The 27,796-nt window shown below is 42.8% G+C and overlaps 1 protein-coding gene across 1 annotated transcript in view; it reads right to left on the minus strand.

Annotated features, from left to right (window-relative positions):
* The window catches only part of LOC133368053 (band 4.1-like protein 4B), a 132,263-nt gene that overhangs the window by 63,193 nt on the left and 41,274 nt on the right, over nucleotides 1–27,796 (minus strand). The window contains exons 5-6 of the mRNA XM_061592135.1: nucleotides 21,619–21,686; nucleotides 7,592–7,696 (exon numbers count right to left, since the gene is read on the minus strand). Of these exons, the coding sequence (XP_061448119.1) occupies nucleotides 7,592–7,696; nucleotides 21,619–21,686 (173 nt within the window). The remainder of the gene's footprint in view (nucleotides 1–7,591; nucleotides 7,697–21,618; nucleotides 21,687–27,796) is intronic.

Raw genomic sequence — 27,796 nt, forward strand, 5'->3', positions numbered from 1 at the left:
TAACCTGCCTTGGGTTTCATGAAAAGAAAGGCGGGGTATAAATAGATAAATAAATCCTTACATACATATATACATTCATAGAGATTGGGAATACCATGGTCTGATCCTGACTTGAGTGTTCAGTGATACATCTTGGCATTTGAGGACCTTTTCTAGTTCTCTCACAGGTGCCCTCCCCAGTCCTAGCCTTCTTCTGATTTCTTGACTGTTGTCTCCATTTTGGTTTATGACTGTGCCAAAATACTGAATTCTTGACAAGTTCAATGCCCTGTCAACTTTAAAGTTACATAAATCTTCTGTTGTCATTACTTTCATCTTCTTGATGTTTAACCTTCTTTTGTGCTTTCGTCTTTAACTTTCATCAGCATTCGTTTCAAATCATTACTGGTTTCTGCTGGTAGTATGGTATCATCTGCATATCTTAAATTATTGATATTTCTCCCTCCAGTTTTCATATCTCCTTCATCTTGGTCCAATCCCACTTTACGTATGATATGTTCTGCTTATAAACAAATAAGGTGATAAACTACATCCCTGTCTCACACCCTTTCTAATGGGGAACCACTCAGTTTCTCCATATTCTGTGCTTACAGTAGCCTCTTGTCCAGAGTACCACCATCCCACTGTCTGCTATCTGTGTCCCTTGGGTGCCAGTGTTGGAAAGTGTTCTGAGCACCTTCCAGAAGCTAAGGGCAATACAGCATACTCACTACTACGCCTTCACTCAAAAAACACCCAACAGGGATGCGTGCTGGGTGTCACTGCTAGAAGTTGCTCAGAGCACCATTTAGCTCCTGTGCCCAACCAGCCACTTCCACCTTAATTCTACCTTTGTTTCTATTGTATGCATTATGATACTTATAGCCTCGTATAATATTCAATAAAAAGCTTTTTAAAAAATCTCCACAAAGCTGGGGCTTGGTTATCTAGTGTTAGAAAGCAGCAGGGGTACCGTGACCATTTTGTGTTTGCATATACATAAAAATGGTTCTTGCCCTCTAAGTAAGACGTTTGGGATTTCTGGGATATGCAGATGCCTTCTCCCTTGCTCAGTCCCTGTCTCCATCTGTCAGGAAGAGTGGATCTCTCAGACTGCAAAATTACCTCACTCTTCTCTCAGTTGACAGCTTCTTACTACCCTCTCTCTCCAGCCAAACACCAACAGGAGACCTGCACTGGACATGTCTGACTTACATGTTAAGAAGATACATTGAGTTGAATGGACTGAGCCACTTAATACCTAATGTGAAAATATCACTGAGTTGTTCTCAATGAAATTTAGTCTATTTATTGACGATTCACAAAACTCAGTGTATGCAACCGTTCCGAGCTCTCTACCTTGACTCTTACCTCCAGACCTCAAAAACAACAAAAGTCTTAATTTTTACAATGAGAAAACTGTGCCAATGGAATGATGGTGATGGCTTGCTTGAAAGACCAAAGACAGAAGGCAGCAAGTTGACAGGGTCAGTTTGCTGCCTCTTTTGCTATGCACACAAGTTCTGATTATACAGCTCCCTGTCAGAACACTAGGGAACTTTCCTGGGCATGCTCAACAGTAATAAGAAGTAACTATAAGCAGGGGACTGTTGGAATAGTGATCGCAGTGGATCACACCCCAAAAGTGCAAGCTAAGAGTTAATTATACAGCCACAAGAGTGGCTGTATAGTATAGTCAGCACAGATTTTTTGCATTCCGCAATGTTAAATTGAAAATACCCCCTATGCCATTCTGATGCTTCCCATAAGCTCATTTCAATACAAAACCTTACAAATCCTATACTCCTGAACTCAGAAACTCTTGCTTAACAACCCTCTAAATTTTCATGGCGATAGGTCATGTTACCAAATTCTTCCAAGCTACACAGCAAGAGGATTGGACTGTGAAAGACCAACCCAAATTGTCTTTGCATTTTTACAAATTTGTAGGGCAGTACAATATCTCAGAGAGGAGGTCAGGTCTCCTGCTCTCTTGGTATATTCACTATAGCTACCCAATTTCCCTGCTTTTTAAAGTTTGATAGAAATATCTGTTGTCTATCGGTACATTCTTAAACTGCAAGGTTTTTTGCCTATTAGTGAATTGTACTTAGGGTTATTAAAGCAGTTAGTGGGTGTAATATCACGGGTTACTCAGGGTCCAGAGCTAATTAACACTTCTGGTTGCAGCCAGAGAACCTTGGCTGCAACCCTCATGGGGGGAGGGTATTGCTTTGCAACCAGATAGAATAACCGAATATTCCTCCAGCCTGCTTTTTCTTGTATATAAAGAGCCTAACATAATCCAGTTTGTGTGTTAGTTGCAGTTGTGCTCTTCCTTTCTGGTAGAAGCCTGTTCACCTTATCTATTTGTGACTCAGTAAAGTATGCCAAGATCTTAATTTCCTGGGTTCAGTCTGCTTCAGCTACTTCTGCTGACAGGGACAACAAAAATGTGCCAAGTATCTACACATAACACTTCTAATTCCTTTATTATTACATTTTGATCCTACTTTATTCCTCAAGGAAAGTCCTCAAAGCAACTTACATGACTCTCTCCCTCCCCCTGTCTGTCTTCACAACAACCCTGTAGTGTAGGAGAGTATTTGGTCCAAAGTATGCTTCACAGGTGAGCAGAGATTTGAACTCTGGTTTCATGGTTCCAAGTTCATCCATCTACCCACTACACCATACTGCCTCTCTCTTTTAAGTTGGATCATTTGTCTTTTCCCATCTGATTATGAAACAATTTCCAGTCTGTACACATGACTCCTCTAATTTCCTTCCTTCCTTCCTTCCTTCCTTCCTTCCTTCCTATTTATTTCACTGTCTCATCCCTCTTCAATCACTTCTCCCTAATGGCAGACTTTTTATCATAGTGTGCCAGGCACATACCTAGAGGGAAGTTGAAAGGGATGCCAGCTGAGCACCTTTCCCCTTTGCTGCTCCTTGTGTGCCTTCCCCTGCCCCCTCTGACCCTCTTTCTGAAGGCAGAATGTCAGTATGAGGCCCCAAACCCTGTACATCCTTTCCCCATCACACGGAAAGGAACACCAAGGATCAGGTCCCTTGTACTGCATCTCTGCCTTCAGAAAGTCTGCATGAGAGCCTCAATCCCCATGTTTCCTTTTCCCACAGAAACAAAGAAAAGGGATTGAGGACCTTGTGCTGCACTTCTGCCTTTAGAAAGGCAGTGTGAGGCCCCAATCTATGCTTTCATTTCCTAACCCATCTGATGAACAGAAACATAGTGCAGAAAATGCTGCCCTCTCTCTTTTTAGAAAAGTAGTATGAAGCACCAGTCCCTCCACTTCCCTCACCTGTGCATTCCATGCCCCCCTCTATTCCCGGAGAGGTCACATTCCATAACTAAAGAAACAGATATCACATATGGAATTCACAAGATGACTCGCTCTGGTGTACTGGTACTATTCTAGCTTCAGAATGAAACTGAGCACACACTGTATAACTTTAACAGCAGTTGCTACCATAGGCTTTAATTGAACAGAAACCTTAATCGCGTTTGAATGTCTACGCAGAACTTCACCAAACCTTAACAAGCCTGGCTAAAGTACATCAGTACTTTTCAGCAAATTTTGAAAGATATATATGATTTCCTATTGAAAAAAATAGGGTAAAAAGAGCAAATATTTTAATATTCAGCACTATTAAATTTGCTGTACCTGTGGTGATTGATTGGATTTCTTTGAAATTTGGCACTGTAGACCTCATGAAGTACCTCATGAATATCAAGTTTCAAGTTATCAATTCAACAGGTGTCATTTTTAAAGCAATAGAATTTTGAGGCTTATAATGGCACTCTTCTTCCTCAGAGGAGGTCTCGCCAGTGTCTGGGTTGGGCAGGGCTTTTCCCCCTCTATGATGAATACTGCAGGCAATACTGCATAGCTGTTGTTCAGTATAATCCTTTCTAGGTGAAGAATGGCTTGCATTACTTACTCACCTTTAGGAATTCATATTGTAGGACAGGTACTGTAAGAATTATGCAAAGTGGTAGAGATAACATCAGAAGAGCCCTGCTGTATCAGGCCAATGGCCTATGTAGTCCAATACCCTGTTCTCACAGTGGCCCACCAGATGCCTATGGGAAGCCTGCAAGCAGGACATAAGCACAAGAGCACTGTCCCCTCCTGCAGTTTCCAGCAACTGGTATTCAGAAGCAGACTGCCTCCAGTCATGGAGGTAGAGGATAACCATCATGGCTAGTAGCCTAAGCTTTATTCATCATGAATTATTGTCTCCTTGCATTTCTTTTGCCAGAGTTTGTGTTCTTTTTTATTTTCTTCATTCGGACAAGACTTCCATTTTCTGAAAGAAGACTTTTTGCCTCTAAGAGCTTCCTTGACTTTGCTCGTTAACCATGCTGGCATCTTCTTGGCCCTGGTGGTACCTTTTCTGATCTGCAGTATGCACTCCAGTTGAGTTTCTAATATAGTGTTTTTAAACAACTTCCAAGCATTTTCGAGTGATGTGACCCTCTGGACTTTGTTTTTCAGCTTTCTTTTTACCAATCCCCTCATTTTTGTAACGTTTCCTCTTTTGAAGTCAAATGTGACCGTGTTGGATTTTCTTGGCAATTGGCGTTTACGTGTATGTTTAATTTAATAGCACTATGGTCACTGCTCCCAATCGGTTCGACAACACTTACATCTCGCACCAGGTCCTGGTCCCCACTGAGGATTAAGTCCAGGGTTGCCGTCCCTCTGATCGGTTCCATGACCAACTGGTCTAGGGCATAGTCATTTAGAATATCTAGAAATTTTGCTTCTTTGTCGTGACTGGAACATATATGCAGCCAGTCTATGTCCGGGTAGTTGAAGTCACCCATTACTACCACATTTCCTAGTTCGGATGCTTCCTCAATTTCATATCTCATCTCAAGGTCTCCCTGAGCATTTTGATCAGGGGGACGATAGATCGTTCCCAGTATTAAATCCCTCCTGGAGCATGGTATCACCACCCACAATGATTCTGTGGAGGAGTCCGCCTCTTTTGGGGTTTCGAGCTTGCTGGATTCAATGCCTTCTTTCACGTATAGAGCGACTCCGCCACCAATACGTCCTGCCCTGTCCTTCCGATATAGTTTATATCCAGGGATAACCGTATCCCACTGGTTTTCTCCATTCCACCAGGTCTCTGTTATGCTCACTATATCAATGCTCTCCTCTAAGACCAAGCACTCCAGTTCTCCCATCTTGGTTCGGAGGCTCCTAGCATTAGTGTACAGGCACTTGTAAGCAGTGTCTCTCTTCAAGTGTCTTTGGCACTTGTGGTTTGGCCTGTGGTAATTTTGCCCTTCTGAATTTATATCCTGTGCCCCTGCTCTCACAATGCCTACTTCTAGGCCTACCCCTTTTAAAATTTCATCATTTCTTTGGTCTTTATCCCAGGGGGGAGGTTTATTCCAAACCGGACCTTCCTCAGCTCCTGTTGGGTTTCCCCCCTCAGTCAGTTTAAAAGCTGCTCTGCCACCTTTTTAATTTTAAGTGCCAGCAGTCTGGTTCCATTCTGGTTCAAGTGCAGCCCATCCCTTTTGTACAGGCCCGGCTTGTCCCAAAATGTTCCCCAGTGCCTAACAAATCCAAACCCCTCCTCCCGACACCATTGTGTCATCCACACATTGAGACTACAAAGCTGTGCCTGGCTGGCTGGTCCTGTGTGTGGAACCGGTAGCATTTCAGAGAAAGCCACCTTGGAGGTCCTGGCTTTCAGCATCCTACCTAGCAACCTAAATTTTGCTTCCAGGAACTCATGGCTGCATTTCCCCATGTCATTGGTGCCAACGTGCACCACGACCACTGACTCCTCCCCAGCACTGTCTACCAAACTATCTAAACGACGGGCGATATCCGCAACCTTCGCACCAGGCAGGCAAATCACCTTGCAGTCTGCAAACCCATCACACACCCCACTGTCTATGTTCCTAATGATCGAATCACCCACTACAAGGATCCCTCCACCCCCCGGAGATATATCCTTGGCACGAGAGGATAGCTGCTCATCCCCCAAGGAATGGGTCCCTTCTAAGGGATCGTTTCCCTCTTCCTTGGCTGGATGCTCTCCTTCCCCGAGACCATCGTTCTCCATGATAGCAGGAGAGCTATCATCGTTGGAGTGGGACACAGCTATAATGTCCCTGAAGGCCTCATCCACACACCTCTATGCCTCTCTCAGCTTTTCCAGGTCAGCCACCTTGGCCTCAAGGAAATGAAGTTATTCCCGGAGAGCCAGGAGCTCATTGCACCAAGAGCACACCCACGACTTCTGTCCAACAGGCAGATAGTCGTACATGCTGCAGGCAGTGCATAACACTGGAAAGCCCCCACACCCCTGCTGGCTTCTTACCTGCATAGTTCTGTTTAAGGTTTATTAAGTTAATGGGTTGGAAACTGCGGTTTAGTTGAGGTCAGGGAACAGACAGACAGAGTTGGGGGGCTAGAGTGCTCTGAATTTATATGTGTGGCTGGTCCCTCCCAGCTACTGCTGCCAGCCAATGATGTGTTAATTGAGGCTGATGGCTCAACTGTCAACTGGGTCTTAACTCCTTAACTCAGGCTTCCTTCCTTTGAAGGCAGGAAGGCAGGCTTCCTTCCTTAGAGGGGGGGGGCTGTTTAAGGACTTTGACTAGTGGTACTAAGAAAGGTTAACCAGCTTTTACTCTATTTTTATTTTATTTGCTGAGTCTGACAATAACCACTTTTATCAGTGCAAATTCCCCTGTAGTTTTAAGTGGTGCCTTGCACTCTGGCCTGGGCAAACTAGACTAGACTTTGGACAAACTAGACTTTGTCTGTGGATGGGCTTCTCTTAATGAGGGGGTAGGTTGCTCAAGCATGCTCTGTGTGTGTGTGAATGAGAGAGATACATTTGAGCAGAGAGAGAGGGAGAGATGTATGTGTAGCATGTGTATCAGAGGGTGTGGGGGCAAGAGATGTATGTGTGGTCTATGTGTGCGAAAGAGAGGGGAGAGGTAAGTGGTCTGAAAGAGAGAAAGATGTATGCGGGGAGAGGAAGGAGATGTGAATGCATTATGTGTATGTGTGATACACTTGGGCAGAGAGAAGAGCGAGACATGTACAGTATATGTGAATTTGGTATGAGTGAGCGAGCGAGAGATGAATGTGTATTTGTAGTCTATATGTGTGCAGTGAGTGTAAGTGAATGTGGTGTGGCCACCCTGTATATTTTTCCTGGTACTGGGGAATACTCCATGTTATTAGACATCAACAGCTTCTCTCTCTCTCTCTCTCTCTCTCTCTCTCTGTGTGTGTGTGTGTGTGTGTGTGTGAGAGAGAGAGAGAGAGAGAGAGAGATCTCCATAATCAGGACCAGCAGGACATAATTGACTTCCCATGGCAAGTATGAGGTTGTCTGGGGTGGGGTGGGGGAAGCAGCAGTAACTATACCTTCTCTAATTGTGTGCTATGGCATGCCCCAAAATGGCTCAGCTGCCATTTTGTGACCGATACCTATACCACTTTCTCAAAATTCAAAATGTGCCCACTGGTCCGAAAAGGCAACCCTGATATAAATTAATTTGGAAAGCACATTTGGAACAGTAAAGAGCAGACATTGTCAGAATTATACTCACAAACTGTACTGCCTCATCAGTTTTCTCACACGCGGTACTTTAACATCCTGCTTGTCTGGTACACTGCTTGTCTGTGTCGTCTCTGGCCATAAAGGACCTAGGTTTCTAGAAAAGAAAATGAAAAGAAGAAAATGAGGACTGTTGGGGAGTATATCATTTGCTCGATTTAAATAAATTTATATACAATACTCAAGAGCATATATATATTCTACCCAAGAGCATATCTGTCTCCTGCACCCCACAGGTCCTTCTCATCCTTTCTCTACCCAAGTACACATCTTTCTCCTCTCCTTTCCCCCCATCCCATCCCACATATCCTTCTCTTCCTTTCTCTCTCTACCCAAGATCATCTTTCTCCTCTCCCCCTCACCCCACACATCTCTCTCTCTCTCTCTCTCTGCCCAAGTGCCTTGCAAAAGCCAGTGGCTTGGGAAGCTAACCTCTGCACTTCCCTCCCCCACCCCCCAATGTTCAAAGAAAAGTCCACAAAGACAGACAGGCCATGAAGCAAACAGGAAGCCATCCCCTTTGCTTCTACAACGCCTCTACACCACTTTGCTTCTACACCATTCAAAGTAATGCCCTCCAGGGCATGCAAGAGCCTCCACAGGCAGCCATGAAGCAGCTTGGGAAGCTATCCTGGTCATGTCTCTCTCCCCACCACCACCTTCCAAGGCTTCCCCTCACTGACACTTCCACTAGGCAAGAGGGCGTGTATGTTTTATGAGACCAGGCGGAAGCCATCTCCACTGCCTCTTCTCCCAATCCCCCATCAAAATAAAATACCCTTCAGAGACATAACAATAAAATATCCATCTGGGCAATAAACTGCTAGCTGCTGCTGCTGCTACCTCCACCATGTAAAGGGCAGGTGAGCTATGCTAACTCTTCTCTCTCCTGCCCAACTTCTAAATAAAATGCCCTTCTGGGCAATTAATTGTCCATTCCTTGTTTTATCTTCTCCATGCAGACAGGTGGATGGGCCTCAGAGAACCATCCCCACTGGTTCAACATCCTCCCAATAAAAATGTAAATGGACTGCCTTCAAGTCGATTCCAACTTATGGCGACCCAATGAATAGGGTTTTCATGGTAAGTAGTATTCAGAGGGGGTTCACCATTGCATCCTCTCAAACTCCTTGAAAAATCAAGTGGCAGTGGTTGTGACCTCTCTCTCCACTCTGTTCCAAATTCATAGTGCAATTCCCCCACGCATGGGTTTACCTCTAGAAAGGTAGGGAAGGACTTGCAAATAACCTGTGGGGAGTGGGAGTGGAAGTGGGTGGCCTTCCAGCTTCATCATCTGTTTTTAGCAGCCAGCTATCATACAATTACAATTTCAAAAAAAAGTTCTCTAACCATTTAGTTTCATAGTGAATATTAACACACGCACAGAGTAAAAAACAAACAGTATACAATCTAGAATACAGAGTTATGGAAAGAAGCAAAATCCAGATAAACATAACAGGGCAGTCTAGTTTAAACTGATTATATACAGTACAGAAGGAAAGATCATACTTAGATTTAAGTTCAATTAAGATTCAATTAAAATGTGTAAGATTCTCCACTGCTAATGAATTACAAACATGCCCTAGCACTCCAAGGGATGTTCCTTATATGTTCAGTGTAATCTGACAGGGGTTGCACATTTACCAAGTGTATGCAAAGACCAGCCTTAGCTCTCTCTGCATCAGATGCTCAAAATACTGAGGTACTTGAATAAGAATAATCATGATATTGGGGTGTAAAAGATTGGTTTACAAAAAGAAATATCAGCACAGTACTATACTAGGGAGTAAGACCTACCCTGCTAAATACTCTGGGGCTTACTTCAGAGTTAACATGCATAGGATTGCACTGTTAATGATTTGGCAGACGATTTAAAAATCGGTCATTTCCTGGTGGGAATGCAAGTAATTAGTGTACATTAGTGTAATGAGATAACACACATTTTTAAAACCCAAAATCAAATGTTATGAGAAGCAGACTGCAGAGGCTAGGAGTTGGTGGCAACTTCTGTTATAATTATAATAATTTTTTTATTATTCAAATTTTTATAAAAACAAATACAAATACAACAAAAACAATACAACAGCAACTTCTGATACTATGTAATATTTCTTTTCATGTTAGGCACAAGAAGGGAAGATGGAAATGGAAATGGACTGCCTTCAAGTCGATCCCAACTTATGGCTACCCTATGAATAGGGTTTTCATGGTAAGCGGTATTCATAGTAGACTATAAAATAACTGTGCCTATTCCATGGAGTGCAACTGATTAACATGACAACATGCCTCATTTAGGCTAAGGCTCCACAGAACTCCCTTGTGGTTTCCAGTCAAGTTATTTAAGTGTCTCTAACTTTAAGGTCAATTCCCAAACAGTCTGTAGCAAAAAAGAGAGAACATGTACACAGTTCTCTGTGCTGTTTGATAGACTTACTAGTTTGGTAGATGGGAATATAATATATCTTGATTTCAGTAAAACATTTGACAAAGTCTCCCATGATTTCCTTGTTGACAAGACTGTAAAATGTGGGTCAGACAATACTATTAGGTGGATCCACAGCTGGTGTAACAATCATTGTACCTGTCTTGAGTGGAGTGACACAGGGCTCTGTCTTTGGCCCTGTGCTGTTCAACATTTTTGCAAGTCAGTTAGTCAGCTAGAACATTTTTACAAATGACTTGTAAAAGGGGATGCTTACCAAATTTACCGATGTCACAAAACTGGGAGGGGTAGCTAACATAGGGTTGTAGTCAATTAACTTTTACTCAAGAGACCCACTGAAAGTAATGTGCCGAAGATTGTCATTACTTTCAGTGGGTCTACTCTGAGTAAACATATGCTGACTACAACCCTTAGAATCAAGATTCAAAACAATGTTGACAGAAACCAACAAGATGAAATTCAACAGAGATAAGCAAAACAAAACAAAAAGGCACAAGTATAGGATGTGGGGGATCCGGCCTGACAACAGTAGATGTATCTAGCCTCAGTAGAACACAAGTTGACCATGAGCCAGCTACTGCTGAAAAAGCTGTAACGGTTCCATTGTGTTCTACAGTAGGCCCCATCTGCGTTATATATTTACAGCAGTATTATACCACTTTAAACAGCCATGGCTTCCCGCAAAGAATCCTGGGAGCTGTACTTTGTTAAGGGTGCTGCAAGTTGTTAGAAGACTCCTATTCCCCTCACAGAGCTACAATTCCTAGAGTGGTTTAACAATCAATCCCTTCCCAGAGACCTCTCAGCACCCTTAACAAATTTCAGTTCCCAGGATTATTTGGGGGAAGCCATGACTGTTTAAAAATGTATAATGCTGCTTTAAATGTATAGTGCATATGGAGCCCTAGTCAGGCCACATCTGCAATACTGTGTCCACCACATTTCAGAAAGGATGTTGATTAACTGGAGCATATCCAGAGGTGGGAGTCCAGGTGGTGAAGGGCTTGGAAGACAAATTATAAGAGGACTGGTTAAAACATTTGAATTAGACAAACAAACTCCCCTCTTCAACAACCCAGGAAAATTTAAATTTGACTCCTTATAATTAGAAAAGTATAACACATTGTAATGGTATCATAAGATGCATGTATACTTTTTTAAAATTTTGGTTTAAAAATTATTTGAAAGATAAAATGTATAATTTGCTATTTTTCTAAGTAATTTAAAAAACCCTGCATGTACACTTTTATTGTAATCATAACTGAAATTGTCTAAATTTATGGAGGGAGGGGAGGCCAAGTTCGGGGTTGGGAAAGAACACAAATGGGGAATGGTGGTTGTCCTGATAAGGGGGTAATGGTGGAGGAAATGAGGGTGAGGAATTTTGGGGAGGGGGTCTTTGACCTGGAAAGGAGTTACTGGAGGGAGGAAGATGCCTTGAGGGGAATTAATATGGTGGGGGTGGGGAAGCTATGACTGGAAGCTGAATGGAGACCAGGGATGGGATTCCTAAGAGGAATATTTGGGGTGGGGGTGTTTTTTGATCAGGAAAGTGAGGGGGAGATGTCCTGAGAGGAATAATTATGGGGAATTAATACAGGGGTCGTTAGTGGGTTTATGACTGGAAGCTGGAAGAGGAATCTTTTTGGGGGGTGGAGATGTTCTGAGGAGAATAATGAAGGCTGTCATGAGAAAAGTATTGGGGAATGTCATTGTTTTTATTGATGTATTTTTATATTTGTGTTTATTTTCTGTAAGCCACCTTGAGGGCCTTTTGGCCAAAAGGCGGGGTAGAAATAAACAACAACAACAACAACAATAATACTATGCATGCCTATCAAGATCCTGCCGTAATCTTCTAGATCTCCTGGAAAAGGTGCTCTTGCTGCTGCTGAAAGCTATAAACTTATTCATCTGCTGATGTTCAGATAAGCAGGAAAAGGAAGCTATTTTCAGGACTTGCAATGGATTCTAGTTGTTGCCTGGAGGTCAACAAATCCCTCATCAATCACAACCCTGACTTCACTTATTAGCTAAAAACCTGAAAGCAGCCAGCTATTACCTCATTTAACATAAGTTGCATGGGGAGGCTGACATTTTGTGCATATCTCTTGAACAAGGCCACCTAGGAAGAGGTGTATATCTCTTGAACCAGACCACCTAGGAGTCCAGAGATTGGGGTGACCCAGAGAGTACCCCAAAAACCAGAATCTCCAGGTGAAAACCAGAGACCTGGCAACCCTACCTGGCTCATTCCCAAGGCCCCATTGCCACGGCAACCACCCAGGCCTACCATTAGCCATGGCTGGGATTCAGGTGAGGTTGGCAGTGCCAGCAAACTCAGGAAAAACAAGCAGGGAGTCATGGCTGGCAGAGTCCAGGCTCAGCCTGGCTCCTTCCGTGGAGGCTGTGCCACGGCTGGAGATAGGTCTGTGCAGTTGCCATGGCAATGGGGTCTTAGGAACAGGCTGTGAGGTGGCCTGGCACCAACACAGAGACATTTGGGAAGGGGAAGTCATGTGGGGCACTCCTTGTAAAGCAGCACCCTGCAGGATTGGACCTTATAGCTCTTGGCCAAGGGGGGGGAGATCCTGCATCTCCTTCCCCCTCCTCACCTTATGTTTAATTAGGGTTTTAAAAATGTAATTAAACATTAGCCCCACCCAAAATTTATTTTGGGTAGATCTGGGGCGGGGTGGCTGGTTTCTGGGTTGGCCCAGGGTGAGGAGACAGTACACAGCCCTAATAAATATGTAAGAAAATAAATAAAATGTATTTTATTAAAATAAATGCGACCCTACATGGTCTTGGGAGAACAGGTGGAAATTCAAATAGAACAAATGCATCACTGATGATAATTGACCTCCTCAGTACATAGTGGTACCTTTCTCCATCTGACTTTCCTACAGTAAAATGAGTAGAAAACAATCCTCTCCCTCTGTGTATGTATGGATTGAAATGTGCTGTATAAACAACAACAACAAAACGGAAGAAAGGAAACATTTGGTGCCCCACATTTCTGATCAGCTTTTTTCCCTTGGCTGTCATTGTTTCTAATATCATTTGTCATGCGGTACATTTGTGGAACTCCTACTTTCATAGAATGCATATATTCAATTTGTCAACAGTCTGGAGTGTTTTAGATGCCAAATGTTTAAAAGTTTGCCTGCAAAATTCTGTTTAAAATCAACTGTTGCCTCAGTATAAATTCTTCTTATCCAGTTGATGGCAACTTTAATTATTTAAAACATTTTAGCCCCACTCTTCATCCCACAAAGCTTCCACAGCAGTTTACATAAGATCAACCACAAACAAGAGAGTCCCTGTATACAGATTTATAATCCAAAAGGCACAACAGAAAAGGAAAAAGGGATGGGCAAGGAGGAGAAAAAAGCAAACCCTTGCATCAGTTCTTTAAGTTACAAAATTCTTGTAATGACCAGTTTGAATGGAAACTGTTAGTTTATTTATGTCATCCTTACTTACATACAGTACTAAAGACTTAGGCCCCACACTTCTCTTCCAGTTAAGGGAGAGAAAGAGCCAAATGGAGCTGTTCTTTTAGTAGAGCCAGTTGAGTGGGGGCTGCTTCCAATCCCCCCCCCAATCCAGCCTGATGAAAAGGCTGATGGAAAGTGACAGTAACCTTGAAAGCATGAAAAAAATACTTTGCACGACTTTATAAATAAGTGCCTTTTAGTAATATGAACATAAATCTTCCAGTCCAAAAGCAATGTTAATTACTGTGATTAGTGGCACTTCATAAACTGTAGCATTTGTAATGTAAGATTAATCTCTAGGTTGATGTATGCATGGTCTGGGCACATAGGGTATCTGTGGCAGGATAGAGGTATGACTACATCCTCATAAACTCTCAAGATAAGCAGGGCATGGGGTGTACATATGCAGGCAGTTACATGCATAAGAACCAGTTCTTATTGAAGGCTACAGTATATGCACAATGATGGGAATCATTCCTGTGTCCCATTGTATAGATAACCTATATGCCTGGGTCAGGTGAGTTAGTCCCCTGCTTGAGGCTAATGTTCGTAAAATTATTGAGCTTAAACAGACATTGGAGGTCATCTATCCGCTAGTCAATGCAGGATCTGCAAATACAGGATATAGTTATGACATCCCTGAGAAATGGTCAGCATGTGCTCAAATACTGCCTGTGAAAGAGAGCCCAACACCTCCTGAGGCAGTTTTTTCCATTCTTGAACAACTCTTACTATTAGGAAACTTCTCTTAATGTTGAGCTGAAAATGGCTAGCCTGCAATTTCCACCCATTAATTCTAATCTTGTCCTCCTGTCCCCTGGAGCAACAGAGAACAAGTTTGCTCCATCTTCAGCATGGTAACTCTTTAGATATGTGAAGATGGTTACCACATCTCCCCAAAGCCTGTTTTTAAAACCTTCCCAATATGAAGCGTTAATCCTGTACTATGCAATGCCAAACCCACATACCTGGGAGTAAACCCTATTGAATTTAATAGGACTTACTTTTGAGTACATGTGGTTAGACAAATAATTGGGTGTTAGGACAAATTAAACCAGAACTATCACTAGAAGCTAAAAAGATGAAACTGAGGTTATCATACTTTGGACACATAATGAGAAGACCTGATAGAGAAAGGCCAAACAAGTGATGGATTGATTCCATAAAGGAAGCCACAGACCTGAACTTACAAGATCTGAACAGGGTGGTTTATAACAGATGCTCTTGGAGGTTGCTGATTCATAGGGATCCTAAAAAATATAATGTTGGAACTGTGCCTCCCATTGAGGTTATATTGGACAGGGGACGGAATAGCAGTGGGAGGCAGACTAGTCGTTACAGGGAAAGGAATACAAGACATCTTCGTGCTTGCATCCCTTCTGGTCCCCCTTCCAACTCTTGGGACACTGGTAGCTATGCTGGGAACTCCCTGGATCTTACTGTTCTGCTGATGAATGCAAGGTCAGTGACCAATAAAACCACTTTAATTCAGAATGTAATCCTGGATGAATGCACTGACCTTGTTTGTATTACTGAAACCTGGCTAAATGATCAGAGTGGAGTAGGACTTTCCCAGCTCTGCCCACCAGGTTTTGTGGCACTCCAGCAGACTAGATCCAGGAGAAGGGGAGGTGGGGTCGCAATTGTCTGCAGGGAATCTATCTTCCCTGTCAGGTACCCTGCCCCTAACACCTCCAGCTTTGAGTGTGTGTGCCTGGCGTTGGGTCAGGGAGACAGAGTGGGGATTCTGTAGGTGTGCCGTCCACCCCGCTGCCCAACAGTCTCCTTCCCTGAGCTGGTGGAGCTGGTCTCGGCATTGGTGTTGCAGTTCCCCAGGCTGATGGTCCTGGGTGACTTCAACATACATGCCGAGGTTAGACTCACAGGCCCAGCTCAGGACTTCATGGCTACCAAGACAGCCATGGAGCTGTCTCTAATATCATCTGGACCAACGCATGTGGCAGGACACACACTTGACATTCGGGACAGGAAGAAGGTGATCTGACGGTGGAGGGATTCTTAGTGATTCCGTTGTCATGGACAGATCACCACCTGACAAAGTTTAGACTTTGTGCCCCCAGTAACCTTCACAGGGGTTAAGGGCTGATTAAGATGGTCCACCCCCGGAGACTCATGGATCCAGATGGTTTCCTGAACGCTCTGAGGTTCCCAGCATGGCTGGCGATACTGCCGAAGCCCTGGTCAATCTCTGGAATACAGAGGTGACCTGGGCAGTGGACACTATTGCTTCAAAGTGCCCTCTCCCACCAGGGAAGGCCCGTAATACACCTTGGTTTACTCAAACCTTGGGCCTGATGAAGCGGCAGAGACGACGGCTAGAGTGACAATGGAGAAAAACTCAATCTGCTTCCAACCAAACACAGTCTAGAGCTCATTTTCGAGCCTATCATGTGGCGCTGTTCTTCTCTGCCACCATTGCATCTGCTCAGTGTCATCCAGCTATGCTTTTCCGGGTGGTCCGGGGTCTTTTGGACTCTGGCCCTACATTAGACTCTGAGCCCTCAGTTGCTCATTGTGACATGTTTGCAAGGCACTTTGCAGACAAAATTGCTCGTATTCAGACTGAATACGAGTGGACTCCTCACTAACTACAGTTGTGCCAGATGTCCCTGAGGCTTACTCTGGTCATTTTTCTATCAAAAAATGAGATGAGATTACTCTGGCAGGATTTGGTCTTCAAAATCCATGTTAGCTCCTAGAAATCACTGCATTGTTTTCAAGGTGCTTACAGACTGACTGCTTTATAATCTGCTCCAGAATTTTTTCAGGGATCAATGTTAGGCTGACTGGTCTGTAGTTCCTAGGTTCCTCCTTTTTGCCCCTTTTGAAGATTGGGACAACATCAGCCTTCCTCCAGTCATCCGGCACTTCACCCATCCTCCACAATTTCACAAAGATAATAGTGGTTCCAAGAGTTCTTCAGCCAGTTCCTTCAATACTGTAGGATGGTGGTGCAAAATGCAGCGGTGAGACTGCTCACTGGGGCAGGGTATCGCCAACATGTCACCTCACTGCTGAAAAAATTGCACTGGCTGCCCATTTGCTACCAGGCCAAGTTCAAGGTTCTAGTTTTGGTGTACAAAGCCCTATACAGCTTGGGACCAGGATACCTGAAAGACTGTCTTATCCCTTATATGGCCAATCGATCACTGCGCTCTGCAGCTGAAGGCCTCCTGCAGATACCATCTTATCAGGAGGTCCATTCTGCACAATATAGGAAACAGACCTTTAGTGTGGCAGCACCTACCCCGTGGAATTCCCTCCCCTTAAATATTAGGCAGGCATCATCTTTGTTATCTTTTTGGCACCTTTTGAAGACTTTCCTCTTTCTTTCTTTTAAGTTGAGACATATCTCAGTCTGCATCTGTGTTGGAATTGCTTTTTAATATGTTTTTTTAAACCTTTTTTTAAATAATGTTTTTAACCCTTTTTTAAATAATGTTTTTAACCCTTTTAAATATGTTTTTAAAGCTTTCAAAAATGTTTTTAAAGTTGTTTTGTTTTAATGTATTTTAAGGTTTGTTTTTATGATGTTTTAAAGTGTTTTTAGTGCTTTTGTTTGCCGCCCTGGGCTCGTGCTGGGAGGAAGGGTGGGATATAAATCAAATAATAAATAAATAATAAATAGGATGCAGTTCATTGGGTCCTGGAGATTTGAACTCGTTCAAAGTGATTAGGTATTCCTTGACCATTTATTTGTCTATCAGTCTCAAGCTGCAATCCTGTCCCTTCAACTTCACATTTCCCAGGAGGGCCATAGACCCTTTTCTAGGAGAAGACTGAGCCAAAGTAGCAATTGAGAACTCCTGCCCTTTCTTTGTCATCTGTTATCATTTTGCCATCCTCACTGAGTAGCTGTACCACCATTTCTTTTCTCTGTCTTTTACTACGGATGTACCTGAAGAAAGCTTTTTTGTTGCTTTTGGCATCTCTCACTAACCTCAGCTCATTCTCAGCTTTGGCCTTCCTGACCACCATCCCTTCAATTCCGTGATACCTGCCTGTACTCTTCTTTTGCAGCCTGGCCTTCCTTCCACTTCCTGTATGTGTCCTTTTTTGTTTTCAGATCTTCTCTAAGCTTTCTGTGAAGCCACATTGGCTTCTTCTGCTGTCTTCCCTCTTTTTTCCATATTGGAATTGTTTGCCATTGTGCCTTTAGAATCTCCTCTTTTAGAAACTCCCACCCACCTTGGACTCCTTTTCTCATTAGGGTGGCTTGCCGTGGAACCTTACTTACCATTGTTATGAGTTTATTAAAATTGGCTTTCCTGAAGTATGCATATGATTCTATGAAAATGAGAAACTGAGAGAAACTGAAATTAACAGATTCATGCAACACGCCAGTTGAGTTACCATACTCAACTGGTAACTCAGGCAGGCACCCAAACAGACAAAACTAATCTTCAAAGCAGCAGCAAACAACATGCCCTTTGAACTCTACCCCAAGAGACAACCTGCCAGCTACATACTTCTACCTCCTTTGTTGAGTAATCAAGTGATGTGCATGCATATATGAATCAGTCCATAGTCAAAGATAAATGTATCAAATACTTTTGAATAATACATTTAAGAGGTCTTTATAGGAAAAGTTTCCATCTCTCAGCCTCATCACCCCATTTGCATGATGGGTTAATACTGAACTACCTTTCAGAGTTGTTATATGGATTACAGAGGTAATGCATGTAAAGCACTTTGGATGATGATGCCATAATGGGTAGAGTGCTACACAGACCAGGGAGATCTGGATTCAAATCCTTACTCAGTTGTGAAACCTACTGACTGACTTTGGGCAGTCATTCCCCATCAGCCTGACCCATTTTACAGGACTGTGGTGAGACCAAAATAGACTATGTCGGCAAACTTGTTGTAGGAGTAAGAGCAAGCCATAAATGTGATAAAACACCCATTCCTTGTATAATATTAAATAGTTGTTAATGTCATCACTACAGCTGGTATAGCACAGTGGGGAGGAGAGCCTGGCTGGGAGTCCAGAGTCTGCGAGTTCAAATCCACGCTCGTGTCTCCTGGGTGTCAAGGGCCAGCTAAAGATCACCCCCATGGTGAGTGGCTTAGGGGTTACATGCCCTGTCACCTGTGCAGCTGTGGGCAAGCTGCATAGTCCCAAGGAGCCCAGTTGCCCCCCAGCTGGCAGTTGCGGACAAGGAGCAGGCCCTAGCCAGCTGGGGAGGACTAGCCTCAGAAGGAGGCAATGGTAAACCCACTTACCATTAACACCCTATTCATAGGGTCGCCATAAGTTGGGATCGACTTGAAGGCCGTCTATTTCCATTTCCATTTTTTTTTAATGTCATCACATACTGTTACTATTAGTAGGAACAGTAGAAGTAATAAGCTCATATCTCAGTAACAAAACCAATCTCAATATTGGCAACACCCTGCCTTCTAGTTTCTGCGTGAAACCTCTTTGAATGTAGGATACATATTGAGTTAATGATGAGGTTGGGCCATGCATGGGAGTGGAGAGCACAAAGGGAGGGGAGGCATCAGAGATATATTTTGTTTCCTTCCTCCCTTATGAATTATTTCTTCCTTTCTTTTTAAAGGGAAGCCAGACAAGCAAAGCACTTGTTTCAGTAAAGCTAATTTTCAGTGTGCCAGAACTCTAACATATCAAAGAAATGCAAACTGGAAGGGTATGATGTTCATGAAACCCAGTATTCTCAGTCCACATGTTAAAAATGAATACTAGACAACAGGAAAATATGAAGAACTGGTTTAGGAGAGGCAGAACAGTGCAATATGTTGCAAAATACTGTCTATCTATTGTTGTTATGTGCCTTCAAGTCGATTACGACTTATGGCGATCCTATGAATCAGTGACCTCCAAGAGCATCTGTCATGAACCACCCTGTTCAGATCTTGTAACTTCAGGTCTGTGGCTTCCTTTATGGAATCAGTCCATCTCTTGTTTGGCCTTCCTCTTTTTCTACTCCCTTTTGTTTTCCCCAGCATTATTGTCTTTTCTAGTGAATCATGTCTTCTCATTATGTGTCCAAAGTCTGATAACCTCAGTTTCATCATTTTAGCTTCTAGTGATAGTTCTGGTTTAATTTGTTCTAACACCCAATTATTTGTCTTTTTTGCAGTCCATGGTATCCGCAAAGCTCTCCTCCAGCACCACATTTCAAATGAGTGGATTTTTCTCTTACCCGCTTTTTTCACTGTCCAACTTTCACATCCATACATAGAGATCGGGATTACCATGGTCTGAATGATCCTGACTTTGGTGTTCAGTGATACATCATTGCATTTGAGGACCTTTTCTAGTTCTCTCACAGCTACCCTACCCAGTCTATATCTGTATCTAAATCTATATATCTATATATAATTTTGAATACATCAGGGTTTTAGCATTTACTCAAAACTTCCCCAGAATGCTTTACTAGTCTTCGATGGAGTTTCCAATTGAAGCACAAGAAAAATACCAAGATACTCAGTTTGCTTATTCAACATGTACTCAAATATAACCCAGAGCAATTACATATGGTTTCTTGGTGATCTCCTACCCAGACAGATAACAGGACCAAATCTGTTTGCTTTAGCAGTAGCACCATCATGTGTCTTCAGAACATTCTTTGATTCATTAATTATCAGAGCAGATGTGTGCCTCTGGTTGATATTTGAGCATTATGTTATAAATGTGTGGTGGAGTAGACAGATTAGGACTGAGGAGACTGAGATGCAAGTCCCCATTCAGCCATGAAGTACCCTTGGCCCAGTCACTATGTCTCAGCCTAACCTACTTCAGGGTTGTAATGAGGATAACATGGAAGGGAGAGGAACCATGTGCACCTCCTTGGAGGAAAGGGCGTAGTAAATGAAAATAAATTGTCTACAGGCAGAGCCAGGATTCCAATTCATGTGTTCCTTGTTTTAAAAAAGAATGTGTGAAGTGAGGCGCTAAACTTTGGCTGCATATACACCATACAGTCAAAGCACATGACTTCCCCTAAAGCATCCTGGGAACTGTAGTTGTTGCTCTGTGAGGGGTAAACTACAGCTCCCAGAATTCTTTGGGCGAAGTCATGGCCTTTAAATGTATGGTGTATTTGAAGCCTGAGCCTGAGTATTAGTTCTGGCCGATGTCTTAAGAAATCACCTGGCTAGATGCTACAGCTGCCAGATGACATTTCTGCCTGTTGGGAATTCTGAAAGGCAGAGAAAGCTGGATGGGTTCTCAGAGAGAAAAGAGAAAGAGCTGCTGCTTACTTCCCTTTCTCTCTTATTTATCTCCCCCACAACAGCTAATTTCCCCTACGAATTGGGAGAGGAAGAGCAAAGACAATCAGGGGGAGGGAAACTGGGAATGAAAAGATGTTCGGATGTGTATGTGTGTGATTCCCCCCCCCCCATCAATTTTCTCTGTGGAAATCAGAGAGCTTTTAAACCTCTCCTGTGCAAAGGCGGCTCTCATGAGCCAAGCTGAGCAAGAAAACATGTATTGCCAATAGAATGACATGTAATGCAATTTAACAGAATACATAAATACTGCAATAGTCATGATTTCTTCACACTGAAGATCTATAAATATCAGAGGTACACATATTGGACCCTAGCAAGAGAGACTTTAAAGTGCAACATAAAATAATAGAAAGGACCACACATGGACACACATGCACACATATACTGACTGTGCATTCCAGAAGCTCCAGGGAAAGGACAGGATATAGTCTTATTGGACTTTGGGGGAAACAAAGGCATTAGGATGTCTCTTCCTAATTCTGCCTTCTTCATAAGTCTTGTGCGAAGTGAGAGACCGGCACACACACACCAGTTCTCTCTGTGTGTCAGAAGACTTGAGGAGGGTAAGAAGTTGGTTCTCATGCATGCTATAGTGAAAGATCCCTGCCCTCTGTGGAGAACTTCAGTGTGTATGTGTATGTGTGTGTAAGAATCTTTGTGCTGGGCATCTAGAACATGGGTGGTTGCCACTGTTAACTAGATTTGCACCCTTGTCATATATGTACTGCATTGCTTGACTGTTTCAATAGTATCCGTTAATAACCTCAACCCTGCAAATAAGAATCAACAGACCTCACATTAGGGTCCTGTAGGCTGGAAGTCCTAGTAGGATTTACCAAAGAAGTTTCTTCTTTTCCAACCTGTTGAAAAAATAGCTGTCATTTAGTACAGAGCAAATAGATTCAGTATACAAATATCTTTATCATTTATTTTAATGGTGTGTCTTTTTGAATCAAGGCTAAAATTGTAACGTCTTCTCCTATACATTGCACTCCACTGAGAATATTTTGAAAACTGAATCACCAGAAACCACAATAGTGGTGTGCTGGTATAAGAAGAACTGTGGGTCTTTAGGAGACTACAGACATATACATACTTTATGCAAGAATATCTGAGAAGTAAAGGTGCCACTAACATTTATCAATGCTGTATTTCATAGTGCACTACATTATTTTATTTCCATGTAAATTAGAGCCATTTTGATAGACATTATTCTCCATTTAGCAGCTATATGCCAGTCCATGAAATAATCAACTTCTAATCTCACACCCAGCTCATTCATACAAATGCAGGTGACCAATGTGAGCATATGAGGAACACACAGTGATTACTGTCAAGCTCATGGACCATTTGTATAACTGCAATTCCCCACAACAAGAAGTACCACGCACAAACACACAAATCATCCGTATCAATGCAGCCTTCCATGATGACTTTGATTCGTAGCCCTCAGCTGTAACAAGATTTCATACCACCACATTGTACTGCTGACTATGAGAGGAAGTTATGTCTGTCTTTAGTTGCAGATACCCTGCTACACTATGGGGGCTGGATCTTTCCATTTGGCAATTCTAATCAAACGTGCTCAGTCCATCTCAGTCTTACCATACCCCTAAGTTTCCGACATTAGTAAGATTTAACCTTTCCTAGTTTAAACAAACTGAATTAAATCCTATTGTTATAAACAATGGGGTTGCTGATGTAACAATGATAGAGGTGGGAGTTGAAAATCTCATAATAATGTCTTCCAAGTTAATTTGAAAAAATATGACTGCTGAGAAGTTGGATTTATTGCTCATCTGAGTGGGTGACTAATAGCAAAGTTCTGAGAAATGCAAAGGACTGTGTGCAAAAGCGGTGCCAGTGGGGGAAGGGCACAACGCTACTCAGCCAGAGAGTCACTCTTCTTCTCTGAGTCTCCTGTGCTGAGTGCGATTGCCAGATTCATCAGATTGTTTCTACAATGTGCACAACTTACCACAGTGAAATCATCAAACATACATATCTTCCTACCTTCACGGAACCTGTGCATGAATGATCATCCCTGATGCAATGTCAGCTACAACACATTTCAAAGGTTTATAATTTATAATCCTTGCAAAAAGCAAGGATTTTGATAGACTCAAAAGATTATTTTTCAACAATATTTAATTATCAGCATGGCATGGACAGACATTACATAAGATTTGGCATTGGGCTCAGATGTATGTGATTCTTCAAATCTGCTCTGGACCCCTGCCCATCTTGGCTGGTGAATACTGGCAGGGCTGTAACCACCGGCTGGGCCAAGGAGGTAATAAATGCCTCCTTGAGAGAGGGGGTAGTCCCTGGCAGTCTCAAGGAGGCAGTAGTAAGACCTCTTTTAAAGAAACCTTCTTTGGACCCAGATGTGTTGAACAACTATAGACCGGTGGCGAATGTCCCTTTTTTGGGCAAGGTTTTGGAGCGGGTGGTTGCTGGCCAGCTCCAGGCGCTCTTGGATGAAACCGATTATCTGGATCCATTTCAATCCGGTTTTAGGTCCGGTTTTGGCACTGAAACAGCCTTGGTCGCCCTGTATGATGACCTTTGTCGGGAGAGGGACAGGGGGAGTGTGACTCTGTTGATTCTCCTTGATCTCTCAGCGGTGTTTGATACCATCGACCATGGTATCCTTCTGGGGAGGCTCGCGGAGTTGGGAGTTGGGGGCACTGCTTGGCAGTGGCTCCGCTCCTACTTAGCGGACCGTCGCCAGAAGGTAGTGCTTGGGGAACATTGCTCGACACCCTGGACTCTCCATTGTGGAGTCCCTCAGGGATCGGTTTTGTCCCCTATGCTCTTTAACATCTACATGCAGCCTCTGGGTGCGGTCATCAGGAGTTTTGGAGTGCGTTGCCATCAGTACGCTGATGACACGCAGCTCTACTTCTCCTTTTCACCTTCTTCAGGTGAGACTGTTGATGTGCTGAACCGTTGCCTGACCGCGATAATGGACCGGATGAGAGCTAATAAACTGAAACTCAATCCAGACAAGACTGAGACACTGTTAGTGAGCTCTTTCCCTGCCCAGATGGTGGATGTTTCTCCTGTTCTAGATGGGGTTACACTCCCCTTGAAGAAACAGGTTCGTAGTTTGGGGGTCCTTTTTGACCCTTCCTTGTCGCTTGAGGCTCAAGTGGCCTCGGTGGCACGGAACGCGTTCTACCATCTTCGCTTAGTAGCCCAACTACGCTCCTATCTGGACAGTGATGATCTTGCTGCAGTTGTTCACGCTCTGGTAACTTCTAGACTGGATTACTGTAATGCGCTCTATGTTGGGCTGCCCTTGAAGACTGTTCGGAAACTGCAGCTAGTGCAAAATGCGGCAGCCAGGTTGCTGACGAGGACCAATCGGTCCGCGCATATAACACCGTCCTGGCTCGCTTGCACTGGCTACCTATTTGTTTCCGAGCCAGATTCAAGGTGCTGGTTTTGACCTATAAAGCCTTACACGGTGTGGGACCGCAATACCTTGTGGAACGCCTCTCCCGCTATGAACCTACCCGTTCACTTCGTTCAGTATCTAAGGCCCTCCTCTGGGTACCAACTCACCAGGATGCCCGGAGGATTGTTACTAGATCTAGGGCCTTTTCTGTGGTGGCCCCCGAACTGTGGAACAGCTTACGCCTGGCGCCTACGGTTCTTTCTTTTAGGTGCCAGGTTAAGACCTGGCTATACTCCCAGGCATTTTAATGTTCAATGTTTTTATGTTTAATGTTTTAGTTTAATTTTGTTGCTCTTTGTTACTGATTTTATTTTAATATTGTATTTTAATCTTGTTTTGTACGCCGCCCAGAGAGCTATTAGCTATGGGCGGTTTAGAAATGAAAATAAATAAATAAATAAATAAATGTGATGGGGGTTTAGAAATATGCCATAGGCATACATGCCTCCTCCTGCTGTTATGTGAAGATTTTCTCTTTCACACCATTGTTTTTGTTAGCTTAACCATCTTGTTGTGATATCCAAATCAGCAGACTGTGGTTAGGCCTTATTTCAATACCATCATTTCAAGCTGTAGTTTGAAGTAGGCTTGCAGACCATGGTTTGGAAGGAGTACTAGCTTACAGTTTACCAGTTCAGATCTTATGGCAAACTATGGTTAAATAACATTAAGATGCTACTTGGAACAGGAAACTTTTCTGGAGTCAAAAGAGCCTGTTTGTTTGAAAGAGGTAGAAACTCTGCACCAGAGGAGCGATAACCTTTTACCTGCTTGTCACCCTCCCAGAGCTTGGAAAAGTTACTTTTTTTGAACTACAACTCCCACCAGCCCAATCCAGTGGCCATGCTGGCTGGGGCTGATGGGAGTTGTAGTTCAAAAAAGTAACTTTTCCAAGCTCTGCACCCTCCTCCATGCTCAACATAATTTCAGTTTTCTGAAAATTTCATAGAGCGGGGAGGGCAGCTTACAGGCTTCCCTTGGTGAATTCTGACTTTTATACTGTGTTTATGTATATGGATATTGTTTATGTATTTTGCTTTGTAAATTAATTTGATACTTTTTTATTGTACCTTGTGTATTCTATTGTAAACCACTTTGAGATCTTTTAGATAGTAAAGGGTCTATAAATGGAAATAATAATAATAACATTAACATTAAGAAGTGAAGGAGGGGACCTGTACATGACAAGGGAAGAAAGAGCCCATAAATCCTGCAACATTTTCTCAAGCCTCTAATAAGCTATAGTTGGAGGATCTCATTTACGGCATCTGAACCAGACCTAAACAATCAGTTTATACATACCATAGAATCAAGCAGCAAGGCTTTTCTTGAATGTTAGCAATTACAGTAGGGTTGCAGATTGTTGGACTCATTGACACACACAAACAAAACTCCATATACTGTGCACATAGGAAAATGGCCAACCCCTTCTCCTTCCCATACTAGTCATATATATGCTAAAAGGCTTTGTGTGTGCGTGCATGCATGCATGTGCCCTAGCCTCCTTGCTATTGTGTTTCATCTTGCAGAATCCCTATTTTATCCCATAGCATTCAGCTGGGGGTCATTGAGGTCTGACTCTTGCCAATTTACATTGACATACTGAGAAATTTAGTTTTCTAGTTCATAATATGATGGTCTTTGCAAAATTTGAGTTTCATGTGTCATTCACAAAAAAATTTCTAGCCCTCAAGGTCCCAGAACAAACTTTGACAAAAGCAAACAGTATTTTCTAAACACTTAAAGAAGAGGTGATGTTTGTTAATGGTTAGGAAGCCTGACTTCTGTCAAGAGCCCCACTGCTCTCATTCTCTCCTGACCATGACTGGAGACACAAAAGTATACAGCCTGACCAAGCAACTATATGGTAGAAAACCTTACTGCATTTTTGTATTCATTCCCCCAATTCAGGGAAGAAGAGGAGTGGTGAAATTCTCTTCACCACTAGGCAGGAGAATGCAGATGATTGGCTTATCAAGTGGATACAAGCACACTGTGCAAGATTTTCCTTATACCAGGTCTCAAACAAGTTAGAGAATATTAGAATTTGCTTTGGACCATACTAAGCATAAAGGTGTAGGGATACATTACTATCTTAAAACACAGTCACCGCTGTTATTTGAATCTGAATACATATAACGTTACTCACAATTACCCACAATCCACTGAATTCTTCTGAAATACTGTGTTTTGATGCGGTAACCAGCCTTACTCTGACTTTAAAACTGTTTGAATGGAGAATATCAGCTGTATACTGTAGAAAGTTTTCCTGGATGGTGGTCCTACACGCCCGATATCAGTAGTGTGTGTGTATCACAGAGAAGAATTCCATTTCCCACCCAACGCAATCCTACCTGTGTCTACTCAGAAATAAGCTACACTGAATTCAATGGGGCTTACTCCCTGGTAAGTGGGTTAGGACTGTACGTCTTGTTCATTTTAAAAGAAGAGGCAGGGGGAGAGATCTGTGCTCATCTCTGCCCATCAGTGTCTGTAAATAAGAAAGGGGAGATCTGTCTCCTCTCACTGTCAGGAGAAACAAGAAGATGATTTCCATGTGGTGAAGTTGGGGGGGATAAATGCTCCACCAATAGGATTTGGAGTGGGCAGAGGAGTGGGGAAACCAGCTGGAGACACCAGGATATGCAAAATCGAATTGAAATGCAGTGAAGAAAAAAGTCTATAATGTGCCCCTATTAGGGATGTACTAGAATTCCACCCCATATGGATTTGGTACCAATTTTTCTATTAATTTTCTTATTCTCTGTAGCTGCGGATCAGATTGTTATGTAGCAATTTTCCACGGCTAGTTTCAATAATTTTTTAAAAACAAAAAAAATTCTGCCTCTAAGATATCAATATTAAGAATGGAAAATTTATTAATATTTCCTTTCATTTATTGCTATTTTGTTCTAAAAGATTTATATTAATATTAATTTATATTAATATCAATATTTTTGATCAATTGATATTAATATCAGTATTTTTGCAAGGGAAGATGGATCAGTAAAAGCAGCAGCTAGTGGACAAAGAAAGCACTCCAACCAATACCAGACTGTTAGGTTGATGCAATGCTTTCAAACTGGCCCTGGCCAATGGATCCCATCCCTAGTCCCTACCCTAGGATTCTAATATTGCTTTGGTGCAGCTTAAATGTGCAGCTATATTGTTTTCTTAGAGAAGGCAGTTTTTGCCTCCTTTACAGCACACACAGTTGGTTATGTCCAAATTAGATGATTATAATGTGCTTTCCAAAAATTGTCCAGACTGCAACAGCTGCAGTACAGGAGTCTACATCTTTAATAACATGACACTCATATTGTACTATCTCCATTGGCTTCCGATGTGTTCCTGAGCCCAATTCAAAATGCTGGATTTCACCATTAATGACCAGAATATGTAAAGGACCACCCAAACAAACCTACTTGCAGGCATTTATATTTGGTAAAGCCTTGATGGCACCTGCACCCTGGAATACTCTGCCCTGATAGGTTTGATAGTTGACCT

The sequence above is a fragment of the Rhineura floridana genome, chromosome 11, assembly GCF_030035675.1.
Source record: "Rhineura floridana isolate rRhiFlo1 chromosome 11, rRhiFlo1.hap2, whole genome shotgun sequence".
NCBI classification, from domain to species: Eukaryota; Metazoa; Chordata; class Lepidosauria; order Squamata; family Rhineuridae; genus Rhineura; species Rhineura floridana.